The 21,378-nt window shown below is 52.2% G+C and overlaps 2 protein-coding genes across 2 annotated transcripts; one reads left to right on the forward strand and one right to left on the reverse strand.

Moving 5' to 3' along the window:
• Positions 1-1,480: 1,480 nt before the first annotated feature.
• On the reverse strand, positions 1,481-3,044 carry Mesp1 (mesoderm posterior bHLH transcription factor 1). The gene is made up of 2 exons (XM_021168528.1): positions 2,102-3,044; positions 1,481-1,828 (listed from the first exon to the last, which is right to left on the reverse strand). Exons 1-2 carry the CDS (start codon positions 2,768-2,770, stop codon positions 1,763-1,765), a joined length of 735 nt encoding a protein of 244 aa, XP_021024187.1. The 5' UTR covers positions 2,771-3,044; the 3' UTR covers positions 1,481-1,762.
• Positions 3,045-18,214: 15,170 nt separating this feature from the next.
• Positions 18,215-20,930, forward strand: Mesp2 (mesoderm posterior bHLH transcription factor 2). Its single transcript, XM_021168969.1, has 2 exons — positions 18,215-19,253; positions 20,040-20,930. Exons 1-2 carry the CDS (start codon positions 18,417-18,419, stop codon positions 20,307-20,309), a joined length of 1,107 nt encoding a protein of 368 aa, XP_021024628.1. The 5' UTR covers positions 18,215-18,416; the 3' UTR covers positions 20,310-20,930.
• The last annotated feature ends 448 nt before the right edge of the window (positions 20,931-21,378 follow it).

Below are 21,378 nucleotides of genomic sequence, written 5' to 3' on the forward strand. Positions count from 1 at the left end.
TGATCTGGAGCTCACTATGTAGACCGGGCTTGCCATAAATTCAAAGATCTGCTTGCCCCTGCTTTCTAAGTACTGAGACTAGCAGTGTATGCCAGCTTGAATATTCCTTTTTATAGGAAATGTTTACAACAGGTAAATTTCATTAAAGATAAAGTGCCACTGCAGGGGCTGGCTGGTGGGCACATGGGCACCTGGGCACCGAGGCTAATGAGAAGTGGGGTAAATGGAGCTGCCCCTTCTTCCTTAGTCTTTTTGTCTTGAGATAGGGCTCACCATGTAACCCTGGAGAGTCTTGAATTCAAGAGATTTGCCTGCTTCTGCCTTCCTTCCAAGTGCTGAGATCCTAAGTGTGCCACTACATCTGGCCAGTAGCTTCTTTTTGGAGGTGATAAAAATTACTCTAAAATTAGTGGTGATAATTGTAAAGCTTTATGGATATGCCAAAGTCATTGAGGTGTGCTTTCTAGAGAAGCATGAAAACATGGTGGCACACGTGTATCACCCCGGCATCCCCTGAGACGACCCTTGGTGGGATGAGACTCTATCTCAAAACAACATCAATAAAATGCATATTAAAAGAAATAAACGAATACCAAGGCCTGAGCTTCTGAGAGTTGAGGGGAAGAGAGAGTTGCCCCTGCACCCTTGGCAGAGACTGCCATGAGTCAGGGCCCTTACTGGACGGTCTCTGCACCTCCTGCTTGGCTGATGCCAGCCTCTTTCTGGGCTCCAGGAGCCTCTCTTCTCGGCTGCACATTCCTGACCTGAACTACAGCAGCACAGGTCAGCGATCACCAGGTCCCTCATCGAATCCTAGCCAGGCCTCCAAGGAACTATGAGCCCGTCCTCCACCGAACTCTGCCACCGACGTTATTTATATCTCCAAGCCACATGAAGATGGGAAGCTCTAGCCAGGGAGATGGTGCCCTGGTGTGGGGGCGGTGCCCCAGGTGTGGCTCAGCTGCCCAGAAGAGCAGACAGGCTGTTCTGCTCCCTCCCACCGCTGAGCATGGCAATGCCCAAGCCTTACATGGCTGAGAGTCTTGTCCTTTATGTGTCTGTGAAATATATGCAAAGGTAACCAAGGTACAAAACCACTAAAGGAGTTGTGTTTTCTGGTTTTATCCAGTCCCTCCCTACATTTAAAAAAGAGGAACTAATTCCTGTCACCTTCTCTCAGGAAGCTCCCCACTCCATTTCACCCCACCCCACCCTTTCAGACTGACCCATGCAGCATAGATGTTGACCAGGAAGGAGGGTAGAAGGCCTTTGTGTTTCCAGGCTGGAGATTACAAGACTCCTTCTCGACCATCCCATGTCAGCTTTCCCTGCCACATACCAGAACTTCCAGCAGGGTATGGGAGCATGGGGCCATGGGGGCTCGTGCCACCATGAGTTTGGGCCAGCCTGGGCCGTACAGTGTGAGGTTCCCCCTCCCACAACCCCCAAATAAGGAAGAAAGAAAAATAAACCCTCCAAATGACACTAGCACAATCGGTTTATTCACAAATAAATAAATACACACCAGGCAGAGCTTGTGCCTGCTTCATCTTTAGAGCGTGTACCCTATTGGGTGCCTCCTTCCAAGGAGGGTTGGAATGGTACAGTCTGGATGAGGGCCAGCTCCCAGCCCGGGATACCCATGTTGGTATCACTGCTGCCTCTTCCAGGATCTACTCCCTCCGAAGGTGCCAAGACCAAAGGAAAAGTGTCTGTGCTCAGACAGGGTGACAGTCATCCGTTGCATTGTCCCCTCCACTCTTCAGGCAGGCGGCCACTCCTGCGGTGTCCAGGTTTCTAGAAGAGCCAGCATGTCGCTGCTAAAGAGCTGCAGGAAGAGTGAACAGCGCCACAATCAACACCTGCCCCAGGGTCAGGTCCGCGCTCATCCGCTCCACGCTCAAGGTTAAGCGAGCAAGCAAAGCGCCCTTAATCCCTGCCTGTCCAACTCCCACCCTGTTCGGACACCCAGGGCACGCGGGGATGCTCGCAAGGGAGATCCTGAGTGCAGCAGAGAGGCTGGTCCGCAACGTGGGGCTGTGCGTCGCGCACCAACAGTAGGGGGCGCCACCTCGACAGCGTGGGGGAAGGGGTTACTAACCGGAGACGAGGGACTGGGCTCCATCTCCTGCCTTTCCTGGGATGCTGTTTCTGTGTACAGGAACGATGGGTCCCACGATTCTGCGGCGACTCGGGGTCTAGGGTAGGCAGGCGGGGACCCCCACGACACCCCGCTGCAGACGGCCGGGCTTAAACGGGGACCGAGCGACTGCGACTGCGACTGCGCCAGGTCGCTGTCGGGGCACAGCGGGCAACCTCGAGGTGACACGGCGTGCTGCTGTCGCCGGAGGTTGTCCTCGCTGAGTCCCAGCACAGCCGACAGGTGGCCGATGTATCGGATGGCCAAGCGCAGCGTCTCGATCTTGGTCAGGTTCTGGCCGGTTGGTGCCACAGATGGCGGCAAGAAGCGGCGCAGCTCGTGCAGCGCGCGGGCGAGTGTGCGCATACGTAGCTTCTCCCGCTCGCTGGCGCTCTGCCGCTGTCCGCTACCCAGGCGGCTACCGTGCGTCCCGCGCCTACCCGGGGTCCCAGCACGCCGGGCCGGGCGGGCGCAGGGTGGTGCGGGGCTGCTGGCTTGGGCACCGTCCCAGGAGTCCGAGGACCAGACTGGGGAGCAGACGCTGTTCCCATCGGAAGGCATCGGTGGCTGCCGACCAGCGGGACTCAGGATCCAGGACTCGGAGCGCGGCTCGCATAGGGGCTGGGCCATGGCAGCGGAGGCCTGACCGTTGGGTCCGCTGTAGCTTTATCCTGAGCCCTAGGTGTGAAGCGGGCCCCTTCCAGAATTCATCAGCACATCAAAGCCGGCTCGAGCCAGGAGGGGGGCAGGGCCTGAACCCTTTGAACCATAGCAGGGGCTCTGAGGTGCAGGACCCCTTAGTCCAGTCTGCTCCACCTGGACCATATTTGGGGCCTCAGTAAGACAGGCACCTATGGCCAGAATGGTAAGCCAGCCCTGCAAGTTGAAAGAACCATGCTCAGAGAACTGAAGTCTAGCTCCTAGGCTTAGGGTACACCTTCATTTATTAGGGACCCTATGCCATTTTTTCCATCACTTTAATTTACAAATTGTATAACAAGAGACTTCCGGATTGCATTCGCCAACTGTGGACTAGGGACCTCTAGACAGGGAGAGAACTCTAGTTCAGTCCTTCCCAGAGGCTTGGATGTGGCCTGTAGTCCTCCCTGATGTCCAGGCTATGGGAGGAACATTGAAGAAACCATCCAGACCGACCTGTGAGGTTGCTGGGGTGTCCGGGCAGGGGGAGAGGTGAGCCTGCCTCCCCACACTACAAGTCACTTCTAGTCTTGGCAAGATGGGGAGTTTGGTCTCCTTCCCAACCCTCCCATGACTGGAGCTCTGCTGCTTTGGTCAGCTACAGTGAGTAGAAAGTCCTTTGACAAAACTCAACTCCTTGAGCTGGTGGCACACTTGGGAGGTGAAGGCAGGAGGGTCAGGAGTTCAAGGCCAGGCCTAGCTGTATATGGCCCAGGTTAACATGGGCTACATAAGATCCTGTGTTGGAAAAACAAAACAAAACAAAACAAAACCCCCAAAAAACCCTGAAAAGCAGAAATCTTCATCTGTCCCAATGGCAGTTTTATAATCTATTTCATAGGATGCTACCTGTTAGGTTCATAGGATGCCTTTTTTTTTTTAAAGATCTGTGTGTGTGTGTGTGTGTGTGTGTGTGTGTGTGTGTGTGTGTGTGTGTGTGTTGGTGCCCCCACACAGGCCAGAGGTGTCACATTCCTTAGGATCTGGACTTACAGGCAATTGTAAGCTGCCTGAGGTGGCTTCTGGGAACAGAACCTTGGGTTCTTTAAGAGCAACATGTGCTCTTCTTAACTGCTGAGCTGTCTCTCCAGTGTTCTTCCTCGCACATCTTGAAACATGGTCTTATGTAGCCCAGGCTAGCCTCAAACTTACTATAACCCAGCTGGCCTTTAGCTCCTGATCCTCCTGCCTCGGCTTACTGCAGTTGTGAGCCTGGCGGTTGAGGATGTCTGCTTTTACCATACCTGTTCAGTGCTGTACTGGATGAAGGGACTAGGTTGGAAAAATAAAGAGAAATAGATACAAATTGAGAGGTAAAGCAAACCTGTCCCCACTTATATGTGACATGCTTATTAATAAAGTCTCCAGAAGTTGGGCATACACGCACATGCCTGTAATTCCAACACTTGGAAAATGAAGGCAAGAGGAGTTTGGGCCAGCCTTGGAGGCAAAGTGAATTTGAAGCCATCCTATGCTACCGGACTGTCTCACCTATTAGAGGGCTGGTGGTGTGGTTCAGTCAGTAGAGTGCTTGCCTAGCCTGCCGGAAGCCCTAGGTCTTATTCTAATACTGCCTAACCACGTGTAGCACTGGCTTGTAACCCCAGCACTGGAGAGATGAAGATAGGAGGACCAGAAGTTCAAGTTCCAGATCACCTCTGGCCTAGAGTTATGGCTCAGTAGTTAAGAACACTGGCTACTCAGCTAGATATGTTGGAGCACACCTTTGATCCCAGCACTGGGGAGGCAGAGGCAGGCAGATCTATGAGTTTGAGGCCAGCCTGGTCTACAGGTGAGTTTCAGGACAGCCAGGGCTACACAGAGAAACCCTGTCTTGAAAACAAACAAACAACAATAACAAAACAAACAAACAAACGAAGGAAGAAAGTACTGGCCGCTCTTCCTCGAGACCCAGGTTTGACCGATTCCCAGCATCCACACGGTGGCTCATAGCTGTCTGTAACGACATTTTTGGGGATTGTACTCCTCTGGCCTCTATGCACTACACAAGCATACAGAGCACAAACATACATGGAGGCAAAGCCCTAGTACACACAGAAAATTGAAAAATATTCTCAGCTGCAGAGTGAATTTCAGGCACATCTCAGAAACAAACCCTTGAGCCTGACAGAACAGATCTGGGATCAGCTGTTTGAGGAGCTGAGGCAGGAGAGCCACAAAGTTCTGAGCTACCGAGTAAGTTCAAGGCCAGCATGGATAACTTAGTGACTCCCCATCTCAAAATAATAATAGGGCTGATGGAGCACTCGCTGGGCGCACAGCAGACAAAGGATGGGAGAACTCCTTGGGCATTGCTTCATGCCCTTGACACTCAGATCTCCCAGTGCCCTGAATGTTTGCACCCCTTATGTCTTCCAGATGGGTGATGGTTTCTGGTGGTGGAGACCCCATGGATTGGTACCTGATTCTCTGGGCATCTCTGCCCACTACCATCCCTTTGTCCTTTGTTCTCTACTGCCTGTGACCTCCTCAAACACTTCTCCATCCTTGCCTCTCTGTCAGAAGGACCATGCCCACAATGACACCCAGAGAGGCAGTACTCGCCTCCATGGTGGAGTGGAGAAATGGAGCCCATGCCGTGAACTTGTGTGCCCGGCCCAGGAGGTCCCTTCTCAGGCTGCAGCTGTCCATGGGGTCTATCCGGTCTGAACGGAGGCAAATGGATGCCTTCTTGGGGCTCATTATCTGCACAAGAACCTGGAGTTCAAGCTCAGGGATTGTGCCTCTTAGTTGACGCTTGAACAAACAGCTGGAGACCTGTTGTGTGCTTAGACAGAGTGGGAGTGTACACGGTAGCCCCCATAGGCAGGAGGGGCAAGGCAGCTCTGAGGACACCCGAGTGTCTCAAATACCCTCCACTCCCATGTGGCCAGGATTTCACATCATATCAAAAAAATTGAGAAATTTCACTGAAAGATCTTGTGATCTTTCACAAATTGAAAACACAGTGGATATACATGGTTTAAAATTAAAAAGTGTCTGGGTTCAGAGGGCACAGCAAATGCCCTGACAAGCCTGCTTCTGCAGCTTCTACCTACTTACTCCAGACCGAACTGGCATTGCTTATTGTTTGCGTTTTGTTAATAGCACTTTGAAGTTGTATTTTATTAACTACAAAGTTAGGCAGACATGTTTGGACTAGGGAGGGGTGGGGGACGCCACACTTCGTTGAAGGCACACTTATGAAGCCTCAGATCTGAGGCCTAATGATTAGCAGTGAGTGTCAGAAACACAGAAGGATCTGGAACAGGAGAGGGATGCTGTGAGCAAAGCAGGGGAAGATGGTGGTGTCAGACATGAGGGAAAGTTGAAAAGGCACAGAGTTGGTGAGTTGGTGAGGGACTGCATGAGAGACAGGCAGATGGCACGTCCTGCCACCAACTCCCTCCTAGAAGTCTTGAGGGCTTAGACTAACACACTGGAGTGCCACGTGGAGTCCCTCCCTCCTCTGTTACCACTGTTGCCCCGTGATCTCTGGGAAACTACCTCAGCGGCTCAGCTGGTGCAAGGGCAGGGGGAGCCTCTGCTTCCTCTGCCCCTTTGATCTCCTTATCTGGCCAGTGTCTTCAGTGGGTTCGTTTGGGAGCTGCTTGGAGTTAATGAGTTCTCCAGGCTGCGAGGCCCACACAGCCTCCCCGCTGGGCCAAGGCCTTCACACTTTTGGGGCCTGTGTTTTGACAAGTGCCAGAGCTGGTGGCTTCTGCTCCCCTGGCCTGAGCCTCCCCTGGTTGCCAATGTGTAAGGCTGGGAAGTAAAGCCTTGCGGCCACCCCATCAGAACAGAGGTGAGAGGTCAAGCCTCAGCCGGGCAGGGGGCAGACAGGACAGGGAGGCCCCCTTTCAGGCTCAGGGTCCAACCTCAGCCTTCGTGCTGGAGCTGGGCACCACACTCCCACCCACTCTGCAGCCTCAGTGCCTTCATTTCCACCCCGCCAGCCCTTCTGACAGAGCCTTGATAATCAAAGGTGCTATGCAAAGGTACCACACGCATGCGCACAGTCCTTAATCCCTGAGCCCCAGAGGCCCCAGAAGAAGAAAGCTACTCTGACTCCACCACTAGCCTGCTTAGCATCAGCAGATCCCACTAGTTAATTACAGTGTCAGACTCGTGGGCTATCTCAGCACCATCACTCCTGGGCAAGCCTAAGCCTCCCAGGTAGAGTGTGGCCAATGTGGGTTAATGTCCTCGTCTTGCTCCACACTGTGGGTGCCAGGAAGATAGGCACCCCCCTCCACCATGGAGGGGAGAGGGGCTCATCTGGTCGCACACATGTTCTTTCAGTCTCATTGTGCAGGCCTTGGCAGGTCTCCTGCTCCTGCTCCTGCTCCTGCTCCTGCTCCTGCTCACAGCACCCTGGGATGAGGGGACACAGGTGAAAACATGGAGCCTTGAGAGGTTGTCCCATATCTGAGCTAGAAGAGTCCAGAGAAGGTGTCTCTTAGTCTCTGTCTTGGGGCACAGCCTGGGCAGGCCTTACTTCACATATCAGAGCCTTGAAAAAGACAGGGAAAGAAAGAAGTTTCTTGGCCCCTAGCCAGGACCACAGTGGCCAGAAGTTCTGCAAGATGGAGCCAGAGAATTCCGATATATGACACTCTGGGCTCATGAGATAGCTCTCTGGATAAAGCCAGTTGCTTCCAAGACGGGCAGCTAGAGTTTGATCCTTAATCCAAGGGCCCATAAGATGTCCTTGACAGCCCTTCACCTATCTGCAAGCGTGAGCCTGTGTGTGCGGGTGTGCGGGTGTGCGGGTGTGCATGTACACCCTATACATACAATAAGGATAAATGTTTTAAAATCTTCTTCAAAATTATTGAAGTACCTCCCCACAATTCAGAGATAGAAAGGGCACGGAAGAGAGGCCACCCCCTCCCCTCCCCTTGGTCCTTCACCCCTTTAAATCACAGATGATTCAAGGCACATCACCTTAAAAGGCCCAGCAACAGAGGACCCAGTTTCTCCCTTCCTGTTCCTCTTCCCCATCAACCGCCCTACAAGTCTGTCCAGTGAGGCTCTCTGAGGTTCCCGGGGCTCCCAGGGGAGCCTCCCACCCAGACCCCCACTGGCCCTCCTCACACCTCTCGCTCTTGGAGCCACCGAGCTGGCACACCATATGGAATAGATTATTCTGGACTCAGGATAATCTGATTATCTGGTCCTGGGCCAGTTGGATGCTCAGCCAGTGGCAGCCACAGGCAGCAGAGCAGTGATGAGGAGGGAGGGGGTGGGAAAAGAGGAGAGAGATTTGGCAGATCACTCCTCCCCACCCCCGGAAAGGCTCCAGAGGAAATGCCAGAAGCCCCGTGGGTCTGATGCTGGTTGATAATACTGAGGGGGTAGGTATCACCTCTCTCTTTAGGGGTGTCATATTTATGACTCATGGCTTCATTTAGGTAATTGGGGGAAGGTGGCTGTGAGTGAAACCTCAGATCCTTAGAGTGAAAGCAGGAGAAATTGAGATATAAAAGGATTAAGAAGCTTGAGATAGCTAGCCCAAAGCAAAGATGTAAACACATATGAATGCGGGGAAACGATGGCTCAGTACTCTACTCTGCCTGTGGAGAGACCTCTGCCGGCTTCTGGGATTTCTGGTGTTCATGCATTCCCAGATGCTGCCAGCAGAGGGCGATGTACAGTCACTTGAAAACTATTATTTTTTTTGCGGTTTTGAGGTCTCCATCTCCCTAGGAGGCCAGAATGACCTCAAACTATACAACCCAGACTGGCCTGAAATTCTGGTGAAATCCCCCCCCGTTTCAGCCTCCTGGGTGCTGGGATTCCAGGCATGGAACATCATGGAAGCTTTAAGGCTGAGCTAGGCCAACCTTCCTCCAATCTCTAGGCTTTCCCCTCTAGGGAGGGAAATGTATCTGAGGTTATGCTTTAAGGTGCTGGGATCACGAGGAGATGCCAGTGTCTATGGGTTGGCTCGGGTGAACCTGTCTGCTCATCAGCCCAGCAGGGAAATGGTTCTCTATACGCAGACAGCAGAGCAAGACAGGGTCCCGAGAAATGAGAAGGGAACTCAGGAGCACACACGGCCCTAGGTCCAGATAAAGCAAAGAACCAGTTGGTCTTGGTGGTGCACTCCTGTAGTACCACACTTGAGAGGAAGAGGCAGGGAGATCAAGGTCATGCTCGACTGTGCTGGTTTGAGAGTAGCCTGGGCCTCCTGTCTCCAGACAAACAAGACAGACAGACAGACAGACAGACAGACAGACAGAGTGAAAGGTCAGCCCCAAAGCTGAAATTCTACTCACAGGCTGTTTAAGATTCTTTGTGCCAGCCAATCTGGGAGGATGTGTAGACCCAGTTCAACTACCAACGTGAGGCGTGAGACTGTGGGGCTCGCAGGATCCCCACCATCCGCTGTTTGAAGGAAGTTGGGACAGGGCATTACACAGACAAGAGGAAGGTTTGGGGAGCTCTGGCTCCTCCTCCACACCTCACCCTCCCGCAGGGAAGCACCAGGCAAGTATTCTACAGACAGGAGCAGGAGTGGGGATTCCACACCACGTTCCAGGAGTGGCCGAGGCCCTTGGCTAGGTCCAAGGCTTTGTCTCAATGCCACGGGCACCTGACAACCCCAGGAAAGAGCTAGAGAGAGAACAAAGAGGGGAAGGGGCTGCAGCGTAGACTAGTCACATGATCAAGGGAAGGGCCTCAAGGGGTCAGCACTTTGTGTTTAGAAAGAAGGATCTGGTGTAGCTGACCCTCTGCTCCCAAGGCTCTTCTCCAAGGCAAGCCCAGAGCCAGCCCTGGGCCTGACCCAGGAGCTTCTTCCAGCCCTGAGATTCTGTCCTACCTCAGTCCCTGCCAGGACACAGGGTGGCCAGGGGCTGGGCCACTCTCCTCAGCCACCCATCTCTGGAGCTTGACTGGGCTGGCCTGAGGTTTCACAACGGTCTCCCATGCACCTTGCCCAGCCATTCTGAATGGGAACCTGTCATGACAGGTAAAGGTACAGGTGTGGACATGCTGAGTGACAAACTCAGATGCAGAAAAACCCATTCAGTGTAAGAGTGTGGATCCTGGCAAAGCCAAGACACTCCAAACCTGTAAGGCAGCTCTGCACGGAGAGCAGCCTGTGAAGCTGTGCATCTTGCAAGGGCTTACAGTGTGTTTGTGTATAAACGCGCAGACTCCTCGAGGCTCACTGGGTGCAGTCATATGTCCTTCAACTGTAAGGATACGGTCTCCAAACTTGATACAGGCAGCTTGGTCACTATGCAGAATGCAGTGGCATAAACTGAGGTCGCCACAGCTTTACCCTGTTGGACACACTGTTTGCTGTACTGTTACCATGTAGTACCTAACTGCATACAATAATATGCTAGGGGAGGCAGGTCTGGGTTCACATTTCTTAACTTTTCACAAGGAGACTCTGTCTGTATATTACTGAGGGGAAAAAATGTAAGCTTTCTTTTCTTCTTTTAGTTTTTATTTACATGTACAATCGATTGTTGTTGTTTTTAATGAGTGAGGAAGACATAAGCAGAAGACTCAGGAGTTCAAGGCCATCCTCAGGTACATAGAAAGTTTGAGGCCAACCTGCGCCACATGAGACCTTATGTTAAAAACACAAAACAAACAAAACCCAGCCAGACATGGTGGCACGCACCTGTACTCCCAGCAGTTGAGACTTCAAATGGAGCGGGGAGGCACAAGGCCCGTGAAGGCTGCACAAGATGCTGTTGTAGACCAACTGGCCAACCCACAGAAAGCACCTAAGGAAGGGTGCGGAGTCTGGGAGCCTCTGTGTGCCCAGGCACTGGCACAGCTGGCCAGCAGAGGTGGAGCTGCATTTAGTGGGATGCAGAGGTGTGGCCACAGCGCTTCTCTTTGTGTTTTCTTACTTTTCTGCAAAGTCTATCTATGTGTGAGTTTAGCAAAAGAAAGAGGATGGAGGGCTGGTGAGATGGCTCAGTGGGTAAGAGCACCCAATTGTTCTTCTGAAGGTCCAGAGTTCAAATCCCAGCAACCACATGGTGGCTCACAACCATCCGTAGTGAGATCTGACGCCCTCTTCTGGAGTGTCTGAAGACAGCTACAGTGTACTTACATATAATAAATAAATCTTTAAAAAAAAAGAAAGAAAGAAAAAAAAGAAAGAGGATGGAGAAGAGAAGAGAGGTGAGGTGAGAGAAGAAAAGAGCGGTCCCTGCGGTCCCTGCCATCCCTGCCGTACGCTGGATGGACACCTCCCCTTCCCCCCCCCCCCGTCCCTCCCTCTCCCTTGCAGCACTGGCAGATGCCCAGTGCACGCTCACCTCCCACTTCACAGATGCTGCAGGTGAGACTGAAACCTGGACTGTGCTGGCCAGGGATTAGGAGTTGCCTCCATTAGGCCTTGTTGCCCTGTCCAGCTTAGCCTTCTGATCAGAGGGAAGCAGAGAGTGGGCTCCAGGCCCCAGCTATGGACCAGCTCCTGTGATGTCTGTGACCCCAGCCCCTCCCCAGCCAACAGCACCCTTTCACACCTTCAACACATATGCACTGGTTCTGGCCCAGGCCTGGCTCCAGTCAGTGCCCAGTGTGAACACAGTGTCCTCTTTCCCTTCCAGCCACATCCCACTGCCTGCCTGAGATCAAACTCGAGCACATCATCTCCCACCTCTCTGCACCCCATCCTGGGGTTCCAGTATCCCTTGCCCTACCCAGCCAGCCCCAGACTCCTGGGTCTGTCTCATGCTTTTCCTTTTGTCAGCAACCCCTCCTTCTTCTATATGTAGGAAATACACAATTTCAGACCCTCCCTTAACACAGAGCCTTGCCCTAATTGCCTTCTCTGATTTTCTGGGGCACCTTGCACATCAGGTCAGCTGACCTCTCAGTCCTTCCCCCCCCCCCCCCCCCCCCCCCCCCCCCACTCAAGAGCAGGCCACTTGTCCCTTAGCCCTAGCCCTAGTGTAATAAATAGCCTATAAATCAAAGCTAGTGGGTAAGAATCTGGCTCTAGCTGCCTTACATGAGAGATGGCACCTCCACGGGCAAGAACAGCACTGTGGATTTGAACTCAGAAGTGCAAAGTGCTCAAGACAGGCACTTCTGAGGCCCTGCAAGGAGAAACTCAGATCCTGGGGCTTCTTTGTGCCTTGCCCTGTGGCTGTCAGTTTCTGGGGCTCCCTGTGGTACTCTGCCAGACAAAACCTTGTCAACAGGCATCCTTGGGAGTGCCCAGCATCAAGCATCAGTCTCAGGGCCAGATGGGCTGACTCAGACCCATGGAGACCCTCCATTTCTGGTCCAGGGACACAACCCTGCCTTTACTCTGGCTCCTGCCCCAAGTATTCTCTGGGACTTTGAGGAGCCTCTGCCGGCTGTTTTGGAGGCCCTTGCACACTCCAGTTCCCAAGTTAACACCTTCTGCCCTGAGGGAGGCGGCCTTCGTGTCAACAGGCAGCCAGAAGGTGTGAAGGCAGCCAGTGCCTGGCTCAGGGGGAGCCCAGGCTGGCCCCCTCCACTGGCCAGTAATGAGAATACCACCCAGCCCTGCAGCCCCTGCCCACCTGCTCATGCTGTGCCCTTCTGCCCTCCTTTCCCACAGCCTGACACCCTGGGCCAGGGGACTCCTGGGAGAAGGCAGAGAAGCCAGACCTGTGGTCAGAGGCCGGGCTGTAATATGGCCTCATCTTCCTGGATCTGTCCCTAACTATGCACAGCCATTAAGGGCAGGTTGGGTCAGATACCTTACCTATTAGCCTCACCACACCACATACACACACACACACACACTACCCAGTGTCCTCTCTCTGGCTCTGGGCCTCTTCTCTAGGGGAAGCTCAGAGACTCCAGACCCACAAGTGTACTCTGTGGACTTGTCAGGGGCCAAAGCAGTCATCTACCCAGCTTTGCACACACCCCTCTCATGACCATCAGGGTCAGGCCACTGATTCTTTCATAAGGCAGCTGGAGGCAAGAGGATGAGTGTAACATTAGGACCACTTCCTACTCTTAGAGAGGACCTTGGTTCACTTCCCAGGCCCCAGAAGTTAGCTTACAACTGTCAAAACTGAAGGCACAGATGGTTGTGAGCCAATTGCAGGTGCTGGGAACTGAATTCCAGGCCTCTCGGGGATCACCAACACGTGCTCTGAACCACTGAGTCATTTCTGCAAGTCCTCTGTAAGGTTTCTTTGTGTGTGTGTGTTTGTTTGTGTTTGTTTTTTGTTTTCGAGACAGGGTTTCTCTCTGTAGTCCTGGCTATCCTGGAACTCACTTTGTAGACCAGGCTGGCCTTGAACTCAGAATTATGCCTGCCTCTGCCTCCCAAGTGCTGGGATTAAAGGCGTGCACCACACCCAGCTTTTTTTTTTTGGGGGGGGGGGTGAGGTTTCTTTTTCTGAGGTAGACCTTTACTCTATAGCCCAGGCTGACCTAGAACTAAGAACACAGGCTGGACTGGCATCAAAACTTTACCATTCTAGGCTTCGGTCTCCCAAGTGCTAGGATTGCAGGTCTGAGCTGCCATGCCTTTTCCTATTGGACTGAATACCCATACCTAGTTCTCTAGTGACCCACTAGAGCCCCTCATCTAGCCTCCCTTCCCTGAGCAAGGGCTTGTCTCCAGGCTCATCCACTGTGGCCTCTGGTTTCGCCCCTTACTGCCTGGGTAGCAGCAGCTCCACCTCTTTGGGTGAAGGCCGTGGCATCTTGCCAATTCAAGCACAGCTTGGAGTTTGCATTCCATGCTGACAGCCTTCCCAAAAGTACTGCCTGCCGGAAGCCTCCTGAGCCTGAACCTTCACAAGGGTGCATGTGGTTCTGGCCACCCCACCTTATTACAGCTGATGGGGGCAGGTCAGCTTGTCTCGATGGCTTTGGGTTCTGGCTGGTAGCCATCACTGGGTATGGGTCTCACTCTAAATTAGATCATGCCATATCTTACCTCAAGATCCTAACCTGTCAGTGCCGGGGCTGCAGAGCCTGCGGCCTATTGCTGAGACTTGTTCCAGGTGAACATGTCCCCATCATCTTCCAGAACACTAACTCTGATTTGTATTCACTTGACCAAGCTTCACCCAGCTGACTTGGCTCCTCTCTGTCAATGAGGAAGGCCAAACACAGCCTCGAAATGCCAGCTGAACATGGTGATTTATTTTCTTTAACAGTAAAGAAATTCACAAGCACTCCATGCTGCTGTCAAAGACAGGGGTTTCTTTTGCCTCCCACATCCTCCCTGTGTGGTGTTGCACTGGGATTTTAGGACGATGGCTCAGGTTGCAGTCATTGCATAAGGCAGGATGGCAGCGGCAGAGTCTTGACGTATTTCCCAGGCCTGGAGTGAGAAGTATACCTGCAATACGAGCCAGGCAGGAGACGGAGGCAGGAGAATCACAAGTTTGAGTCCAACCTAGGCAACACAGTAAGAACCTGGATTTTGTTTGTTCTATTTTAAAGCTCTCCCAGAAGACCTAACCAATGAAAGCCACTAAGATCTAGCTGGACTTTCAATATGCAGAAGAAACCAGGCTATAGGCCTTGCCAAAACCCATAGCCACACAGCTCCCGTGATTAAGGAAATAGGAGCCAGAGGTTGGAACAGAGGCAGGATGGGCAATGAGCAGGGTGCGTACTCCTGAATGAAGCCCACGCACCTATCAATTCTGCTGGCCTGATCTAGCCTCTTCTCCCTCCATCACAGGAAGGGGAGAACCTATGCGTCCAGGACCCTGAGGTCCAGACTCCAACTTCCTTAGCCACAGCACAGCAGGGCAGACACAAGACGAGAGGGCAAGACTCAGCCCTAACTTGCTTGTGGAGCAGATTCCCATGCAGTAAATACCTGACTTAGGCACACCTGCATTGGAAGGAACACTTCAGGGCTCAGGAAAGCGGTAGGTTTTTCTGATACCTGTGGGTCAGAACCCCGCTCCCAGCAAGAAGTAGTTATGAGTCTCCGTTTCTGGTCTGGCCTGATCTGGTCTGGTTGGCCAGCACCTACAGATCTGCATGAAGCTCAGGTGACCACAGGACCAAGAATGTCCCCATTCTGGCTTCACAGAGGAAAATGGGCTGGGCCCTCCCACATCAATTACTAATTAATAAAGTGCCCTTCAGGCTTGTTAGCAGCCCAATCTTATGCAGGCATCTACTTATTTGAGGGTCCTTCTTCTCAAATGACTTTAGTTTGTGTCATGTTAACATAAGCTATACAGCGCAAGGATGTTGGGGGGATGGCTGCAGATGGGTTGCAAGCATGAAGACCTGAGATCCACATCCAGGAGGCCATAACAGTTCTGAAGAGAAGACAGAATCTGCTCCCAGCATGCTGTTCTGGGAAGGATGGTCAGTCAGAAAGACTCTCAGGGCTGCTGTGGCCTGTTGATATGGCTTGAGTATGTCCCCACAAGTTCCTGAGTTAGAACTTGAGTTCTGTCTATGGCAATGTTGAGGTGATACAGAAACTGATTCTGTTTGGCATCTACTTGTAATGCTAACACTTGAGAAACTGAGGCAGAATCAGTCCCAAGTTCAAAGCCAACCTGGGCTCTATGCATGAAGATGGTGGGGACTTTTAAGGGATATTGGAGGTGGCTGGGTTGCCCTTAAGAGGATATGTTCTCACAGAGCCCCAGTCAGTTCCTACCAGAGACAGTTGTCACAAAAAGGGCAAAATTGCCAAGAGCGGTGGTTGGCGCAGGCCTTTAATCCCACTTGGGAGGCAGAGGCAGAGATCAGCAGATCCCAGTGTTCATGGCCAGCCTGATCTACATAGTGAGACCCTGTCTAAAGGTGGGGGGGGGGCACTTAAAAAAATAAATTATCTTTTAGAAAATTAAAAAAGAAAAAGAAAAACAGGAAAAAGAGGAGTTTGTTTTGTTGTTTGGCTTTCAGCACTGGGGATAAAACCCGGGTTGTGGCACATGCTAGGCAAGTGGTCGACCACTGAGTTCCCGTTCAACCCCAGGAGGTGGGAATTAAAATGCAGGGAATCTCCCAGCAAATGAAGCAATGAGCTAAATGAAGAGATGTAAATAGAGAAAATAGAACTCGTGTGGAAATTCAATTCAAACACAGAGTGAGAGGCCTAGTTACACAAAGAAAAAGAAAAAAAGAAAGAAAAGGCTGGACGTGGTGATGCACACCTTTCAGCCTGGTCTACACAGAAAGTTCCAAGACGCCTGGAACATTCCAGAACATAACAGAGAGACCTTGCCTCAAAAAAAGAGAAGAAATTAATGTCTTGTGGCTCTGGGGGCTGGGACACTCCAAAGCACAATGCTGACATCCAGCCTCACCCATGGCCGAAGCCAGCACATGCCAAGGCCGAGTGAGCAAGTGTGAGAGCTTGCCATTTTGAGAGTAGAGCCATCATGGCCCATCACCTCCCAAAGGCTCCCCTGCCCTTGGCACTGCTGAGCTGGGGCATAGGAGTTCCCGGGGATTGACCCAAAGCCTAGTAAGTACTGTGCACTTCCCAAGGAGACCTGAGCTCATGAGTTCACATGGCTGCAGCCTCTGAGCTAGACCAAGGGCAACCACCCAGGGCGGTGACTCTGGAGAGTCACAGGGCCTTTAGTCACAGACCTGTCAGGTTTCCATTTCTCACAGTGAAATGCTTATTTGGTTATGTAATTAAGTTAATTTTTTTAAGTGATAACATTTACAAAGCACTGTTTACTCCAGGCTGTGCCAGTAAAGTCCATTCTTGAAAACTATTTTTTTTTTTTAAGAAAATAGTATTTCTCTTTGTAGCCCAGGCTGTCCTGGAACTTGCTCTGTAGCCCAGGCTGGCTTCGAGCTCACAGATTTGCCTGCCTCTGACTCCCTAGTGCTGGGAGGTTTCTTGAAAACTTTTTAAAAATTAATTTATTTATAAATAATAAATGATCTCGTGCATGTATGTACACCACATGTGCCCGTTGGATCCACTAGAATTCAGGTTACTGATGGCTGTGAGCCACCATGGGACCTGGGACTCGAACCCAGGTCCTTTGCAAGAGCAACAAGTGTTCTTAACCACTGAGCCATCTTTCCAGTCCTCTAAAGTATCCTTGTCATACTCACCTCGACTGATATTTTAGATTACCTTACCCTTCTGCTCAAAAGTCACAAAGGCTCCCCCGTGGCCTTGAGAGTAAACCCAACTCAGCCTGATTCCAGACGTGCCTGGCCCTCCCACCTCCAGGACTTTCCCTTCTGGAATGTTCTCCATGCCCCCTCTCCCTAATGAAACGATGCTCTTGGTTCAAGACCCAGCTGGACCTGCTCAGCCTTGGTGGCTAAGGCCTGACTGCGCCAAAAGCTCATTTAACCCTTAGCTTTCTGTCCTGGAGATGATGCAGGGTATGGGTGCCTTTGCAATTGCAGTTGATGCTCAGGAGAGCCTGTCCTTGGCAGGTTTTATTACCTCAGCTGTTTCTCACAGAAGTTCTGGGAGCAGATGCCATACTTAGCTGTTTTGCTAACCAGGACAAGCTCAGGCAGGCTAAGGGCCCTGCACATAATAAGCAAGTGTGTGCCCATAAACACTTTGAAACGTTAGTGCCTGGGTTTGATCTGTTTTAGTTTTTTGAGACAGGGTTTCATGTAGCCCAGGCTGGCCTCAAACTTCTAACGACTTGAACTCCTGATCCTCTGGCCTCTACCTCCCAAGGGCTTGGATTATAGCCATGAGTGGTCACCGGTGGCAGTACTGGGTTTTTTGTTTGTTTGTTTGTTTGATTGATTGACTTTCTTTTCTGGAACAAGTTCTTGTTGGGTACAGGTTGACCTCACCTCCCTCCAATTCTCCTGCTTCAGTCTGCCAAGTGCTAAATTACTGGTATATGGACCACACTTGTATCAGTCCCTTCTTTATAAAGTGTAGGCACAATGAAAGCCCATAGCAAGCGCTTTCAGGATTATTCCGGGGGGGCGGGGGGGGCAGAAGTCATTCTGTGCAGCAATTCCTACTGAGATGAGCTCAAAGAAATTAGGTGGCTTCAAGGTGACACAAAGCTTCAAGTTGGCTTTGGCATCCACCTCCTTCCATTTCCACTTCCCAGCCTGGAACCCTCCAGGCTGCTGGGTTCCATTTTTAGTGAGTACAGATACTGTGGTCAGTGAGAGTTTCTAAGTGTATACAGCAAATTAGCTAATGGGGGAACCTGAGGAAGTCCCACTGTGCTAGTCGGAACCAGCACAGGCATAGCCCATTAAAGGCTAATGATGAAGGGTGGCCACTCTGTAAGTGAACCAGAGGCACAGGATGGACATTCAGGTACCCAGCAGCCATCAACCGTGGTGGTGGGTTCGGGTGTATTCACCCTGCAGTAGCAGGGCGGAGTGAGGGTGGGGGCTCGGTGAGAAGCTTAGCAACTCCATCCAGATGTGAATTGTCTCTCCCACACTTCCCGGCAGCAGGGGCCTCCATTAGAGCCTTCGAGGGGTCAGAATCCACACCTCTGCAAATGGGCCCGCTTTCCCAGGGCCCCCCTGCCCAGACCTTCCCTGGGCTCTGTGGGTTTTGACACCTCTCTGCAACCTGGCAGGGGACCACCTCACACCTTTAGTCCAGATAAAAGCTAGGACCTGGAGGTGACCGGTCCAGCTTCCCAGAGTCACACCAGCCATGGCCCAGTCGCCTCCTCCTCAGAGCCTCCAGGGTCTTGACCACTGGGTCTTCTCCCAGGGCTGGGGCTGGGCTCAGCAATCGGACTCTACGTCTCCGGCCTCGTCCTCAGATTCGTCCGGTTCCTGCCCTTGCTACGTCACCCGTCGGTCCTCGGAGCCCGCGGGCGCGGCCCGCAGCGCGCGCACTACCCAGGCCGTCCCGACGGCGCCCCGACGAGCGCGCCCCGCACCGGCAGGCGGACAGCGGCAGAGCGCCAGCGAGCGCGAGAAGCTGCGCATGCGCACACTCGCCCGCGCACTGCAAGAACTGCGCCGCTTCTTGCCGCCGTCGGTGGCACCTGCAGGCCAGAGCCTGACCAAGATCGAGACGCTGCGCCTGGCCATCCGCTACATCGGCCACCTGTCGGCCCTGCTGGGCCTCAGCGAGGACAGTTTGCGGCGCAGGCGCCGACGGAGTGCGGACGCCGCGTTCTCTCACCGATGCCCTCAGTGCCCCGACGGTAGCAGCCCCTCACAGGCTCAGATGCTTGGTCCTGGCCTGGGATCAGCCATGAGTAGTGGGGTATCTTGGGGTTGCCCGCCTGCTTGTCCTGGACCTCTGATTTCACCTGAAAACCTTGGGAGCAGGATCTCCAACGTGGATCCCTGGGTGACACCTCCTTATTGTCCCCAAATACAGTCACCCTTACACCAGTCCCTAGAAAGAGCGGTTAATACCTCCCACTGGGCACCACCCCAAGCATGTCCTGGCATGCAGATGTCCCCAGAGCCTAGGAACAAGACTGGACACTGGACCCAATCCACTGAACCTGCAGAGCTGACTAAAGTGTATCAGGTAGGTCCTAGGACCCCTGCCATTTTCCATGGATTCAGTTGGAACTAAAGTGGATGGTCTCTCGTTTGTACAGGGTCTCCTACTCTTCCGGTCCCAGGTTATCCAATGAAGGGATAGATGGAAATAGCCTTATTGACACCTGTAGGAGAAGAGATGAGGCCCTGGGAAGTTATAGCCACTGCCATAATTGCCACCTCTGCTGTGCAACAGTCACCACAGCTTGGTGAAGAGAGGATGGCCCTGGGACTTACACAGAGGCCAGGGTGGAAGGCGAGGGCCTTCTCTAGCAGGAAGTTCTAAGTTCAGTGCATGAGTGAGGCCCAGGGGTATTGGCAGCACCTCCTAAATAGATCCTTCTGGAAGTGATGACCTGAGTGTTTTCTTTGAGATTCGTTCATCCATAAATGACTTGTGGTCCATAAAAAATTATAGCAATGACTAGGTTTTACCAAGCACTCGCTGTTTGCTTTGTACTTTACCTGTATCTGATTATACAGCTCTATGATGCGTTATGATGCTAATGCAGCACTATAAAGTACTAGCACCCCATTTTACAGGTGGGAAAACTGACATGAAGAAACTTCTCATAGCAGAGCTAGGATTTGAAAGTTGGCAGTGGGTCCCCAGAACCAGGGTCCTTGATTTCTATGGTCCACTGTATGGGTTCCCCTGAGGCTATGCAGGCAGCACCAGCTACACTGGGGAACCAGCTACACTGGGGAAAGAGCCAGGTTTGAAATCTCCAGTCAGTGACCATGTCATACACCCTTCCTGTTTCTCTTGCAGAGTCTTTCTGTGTCTCCAGAACCCTGCCTGTCCCTGGGAAGCCCACTTCTCCTGCCCCGCCCATCATGCCAGAGACTACAGCCTCAGCCTCAGTGGAGCTGCTGGGGCCACGATGCAGAGGTGCTCTCCACCTCTGAGGATCAGGGTTCCAGCCCTGCCCTCCAGCTTCCTATGGCCAGCCCCACCCCCAGCTCAGGCCTGCAGCTCAGTGGCTGTCCTGAACTTTGGCAGGAAGACCTGGAAGGACCCCCACTGAATATTTTCTACTAATATGGCCTTACCTGCACCCTGCGGTGTGGATTTGGGCTGCCTTGGAAGTGCCTTTATCTGCTCTTCTGTGACATTTTGAGGTCTGCTTAGCTATGGCCCCCCCTTTCCCAGATGACCCCTTTCATGGAAACAGTGTCTGGGGCAGACAAACATTGGGTACCTCCACTGTTTTGAGAGGGCTGAGACAAGACACCCCCCGCCTCTAGGTATCTTCTAGAGCAGTGGTTCTCAACCTTGCTAAGGCTGTGACCCTTTAATACATACAGTTCCTCATGGTGTGGTAACCCCCCAACCATAAAATTATCTTATTGCTACTTCATAACTATAAGTTTGCTACTGTTATAAATCATAATGTAAATCTCTGTGTTTTCTGGTGGTTTTAGGTGACCCCTGTGAAAGGGTCGCTCCATACCCCACCCCCCCAGGGGTCATAACCTACAGGTTGAGAACTACTATTCGAAAGGCTCAGCACTCTGCAGAGCACAGGCTGAGCTGCTCTGAGTACGGGGTGGCCTGAGTGTGGAGGACAAAGGAGGTCCATGTCCTGCTTGCTGGAGACAGCTGGCCAGAATCGTATATGCTGGTTTTTATAACTGTTTTATTATTAAAGAGAAGAAAACCAACAAAAACTTGTTTGCTTCTGGTTTTTCTTAAATTGATATATGTTTCCTTGCCTTTTTTTAAAGGGAAAGGTTTTTCTGTTGAGCAGATAAGAAATCTGCCACTCCAGCCCTTCTGCAATCTAAGCCTGCCAAGGTTGATGTGGGCCTCAGAGGTCACTTTGACAATGTTTGCTGTACCTGACTGGGCACAGGGGCACAGGGCCAGGAGCTGCACCTGGCCTACAGTGATAGGTGGCTGTCTTACTCAGGGTTTCTATTCCTGGACAAAACATCATAACCAAGAAGCAAGTTGGGGAGGAAAGGGTTTATTCAGCTTACACTTCCATACTGCTGTTCATCACTGAGGAAGTCAGGACTGGAGCTCAAACAGGTCAGGAAGCAGGAACTGATGCAGAGGCCATGGAGGGATGTTCCTTACTGGCTTGCTCAGCCTGCTCTCTTATAGA

Source organism: Mus caroli, chromosome 7 (genome assembly GCF_900094665.2).
Source record: "Mus caroli chromosome 7, CAROLI_EIJ_v1.1, whole genome shotgun sequence".
In the NCBI taxonomy this organism is placed as follows: domain Eukaryota; kingdom Metazoa; phylum Chordata; class Mammalia; order Rodentia; family Muridae; genus Mus; species Mus caroli.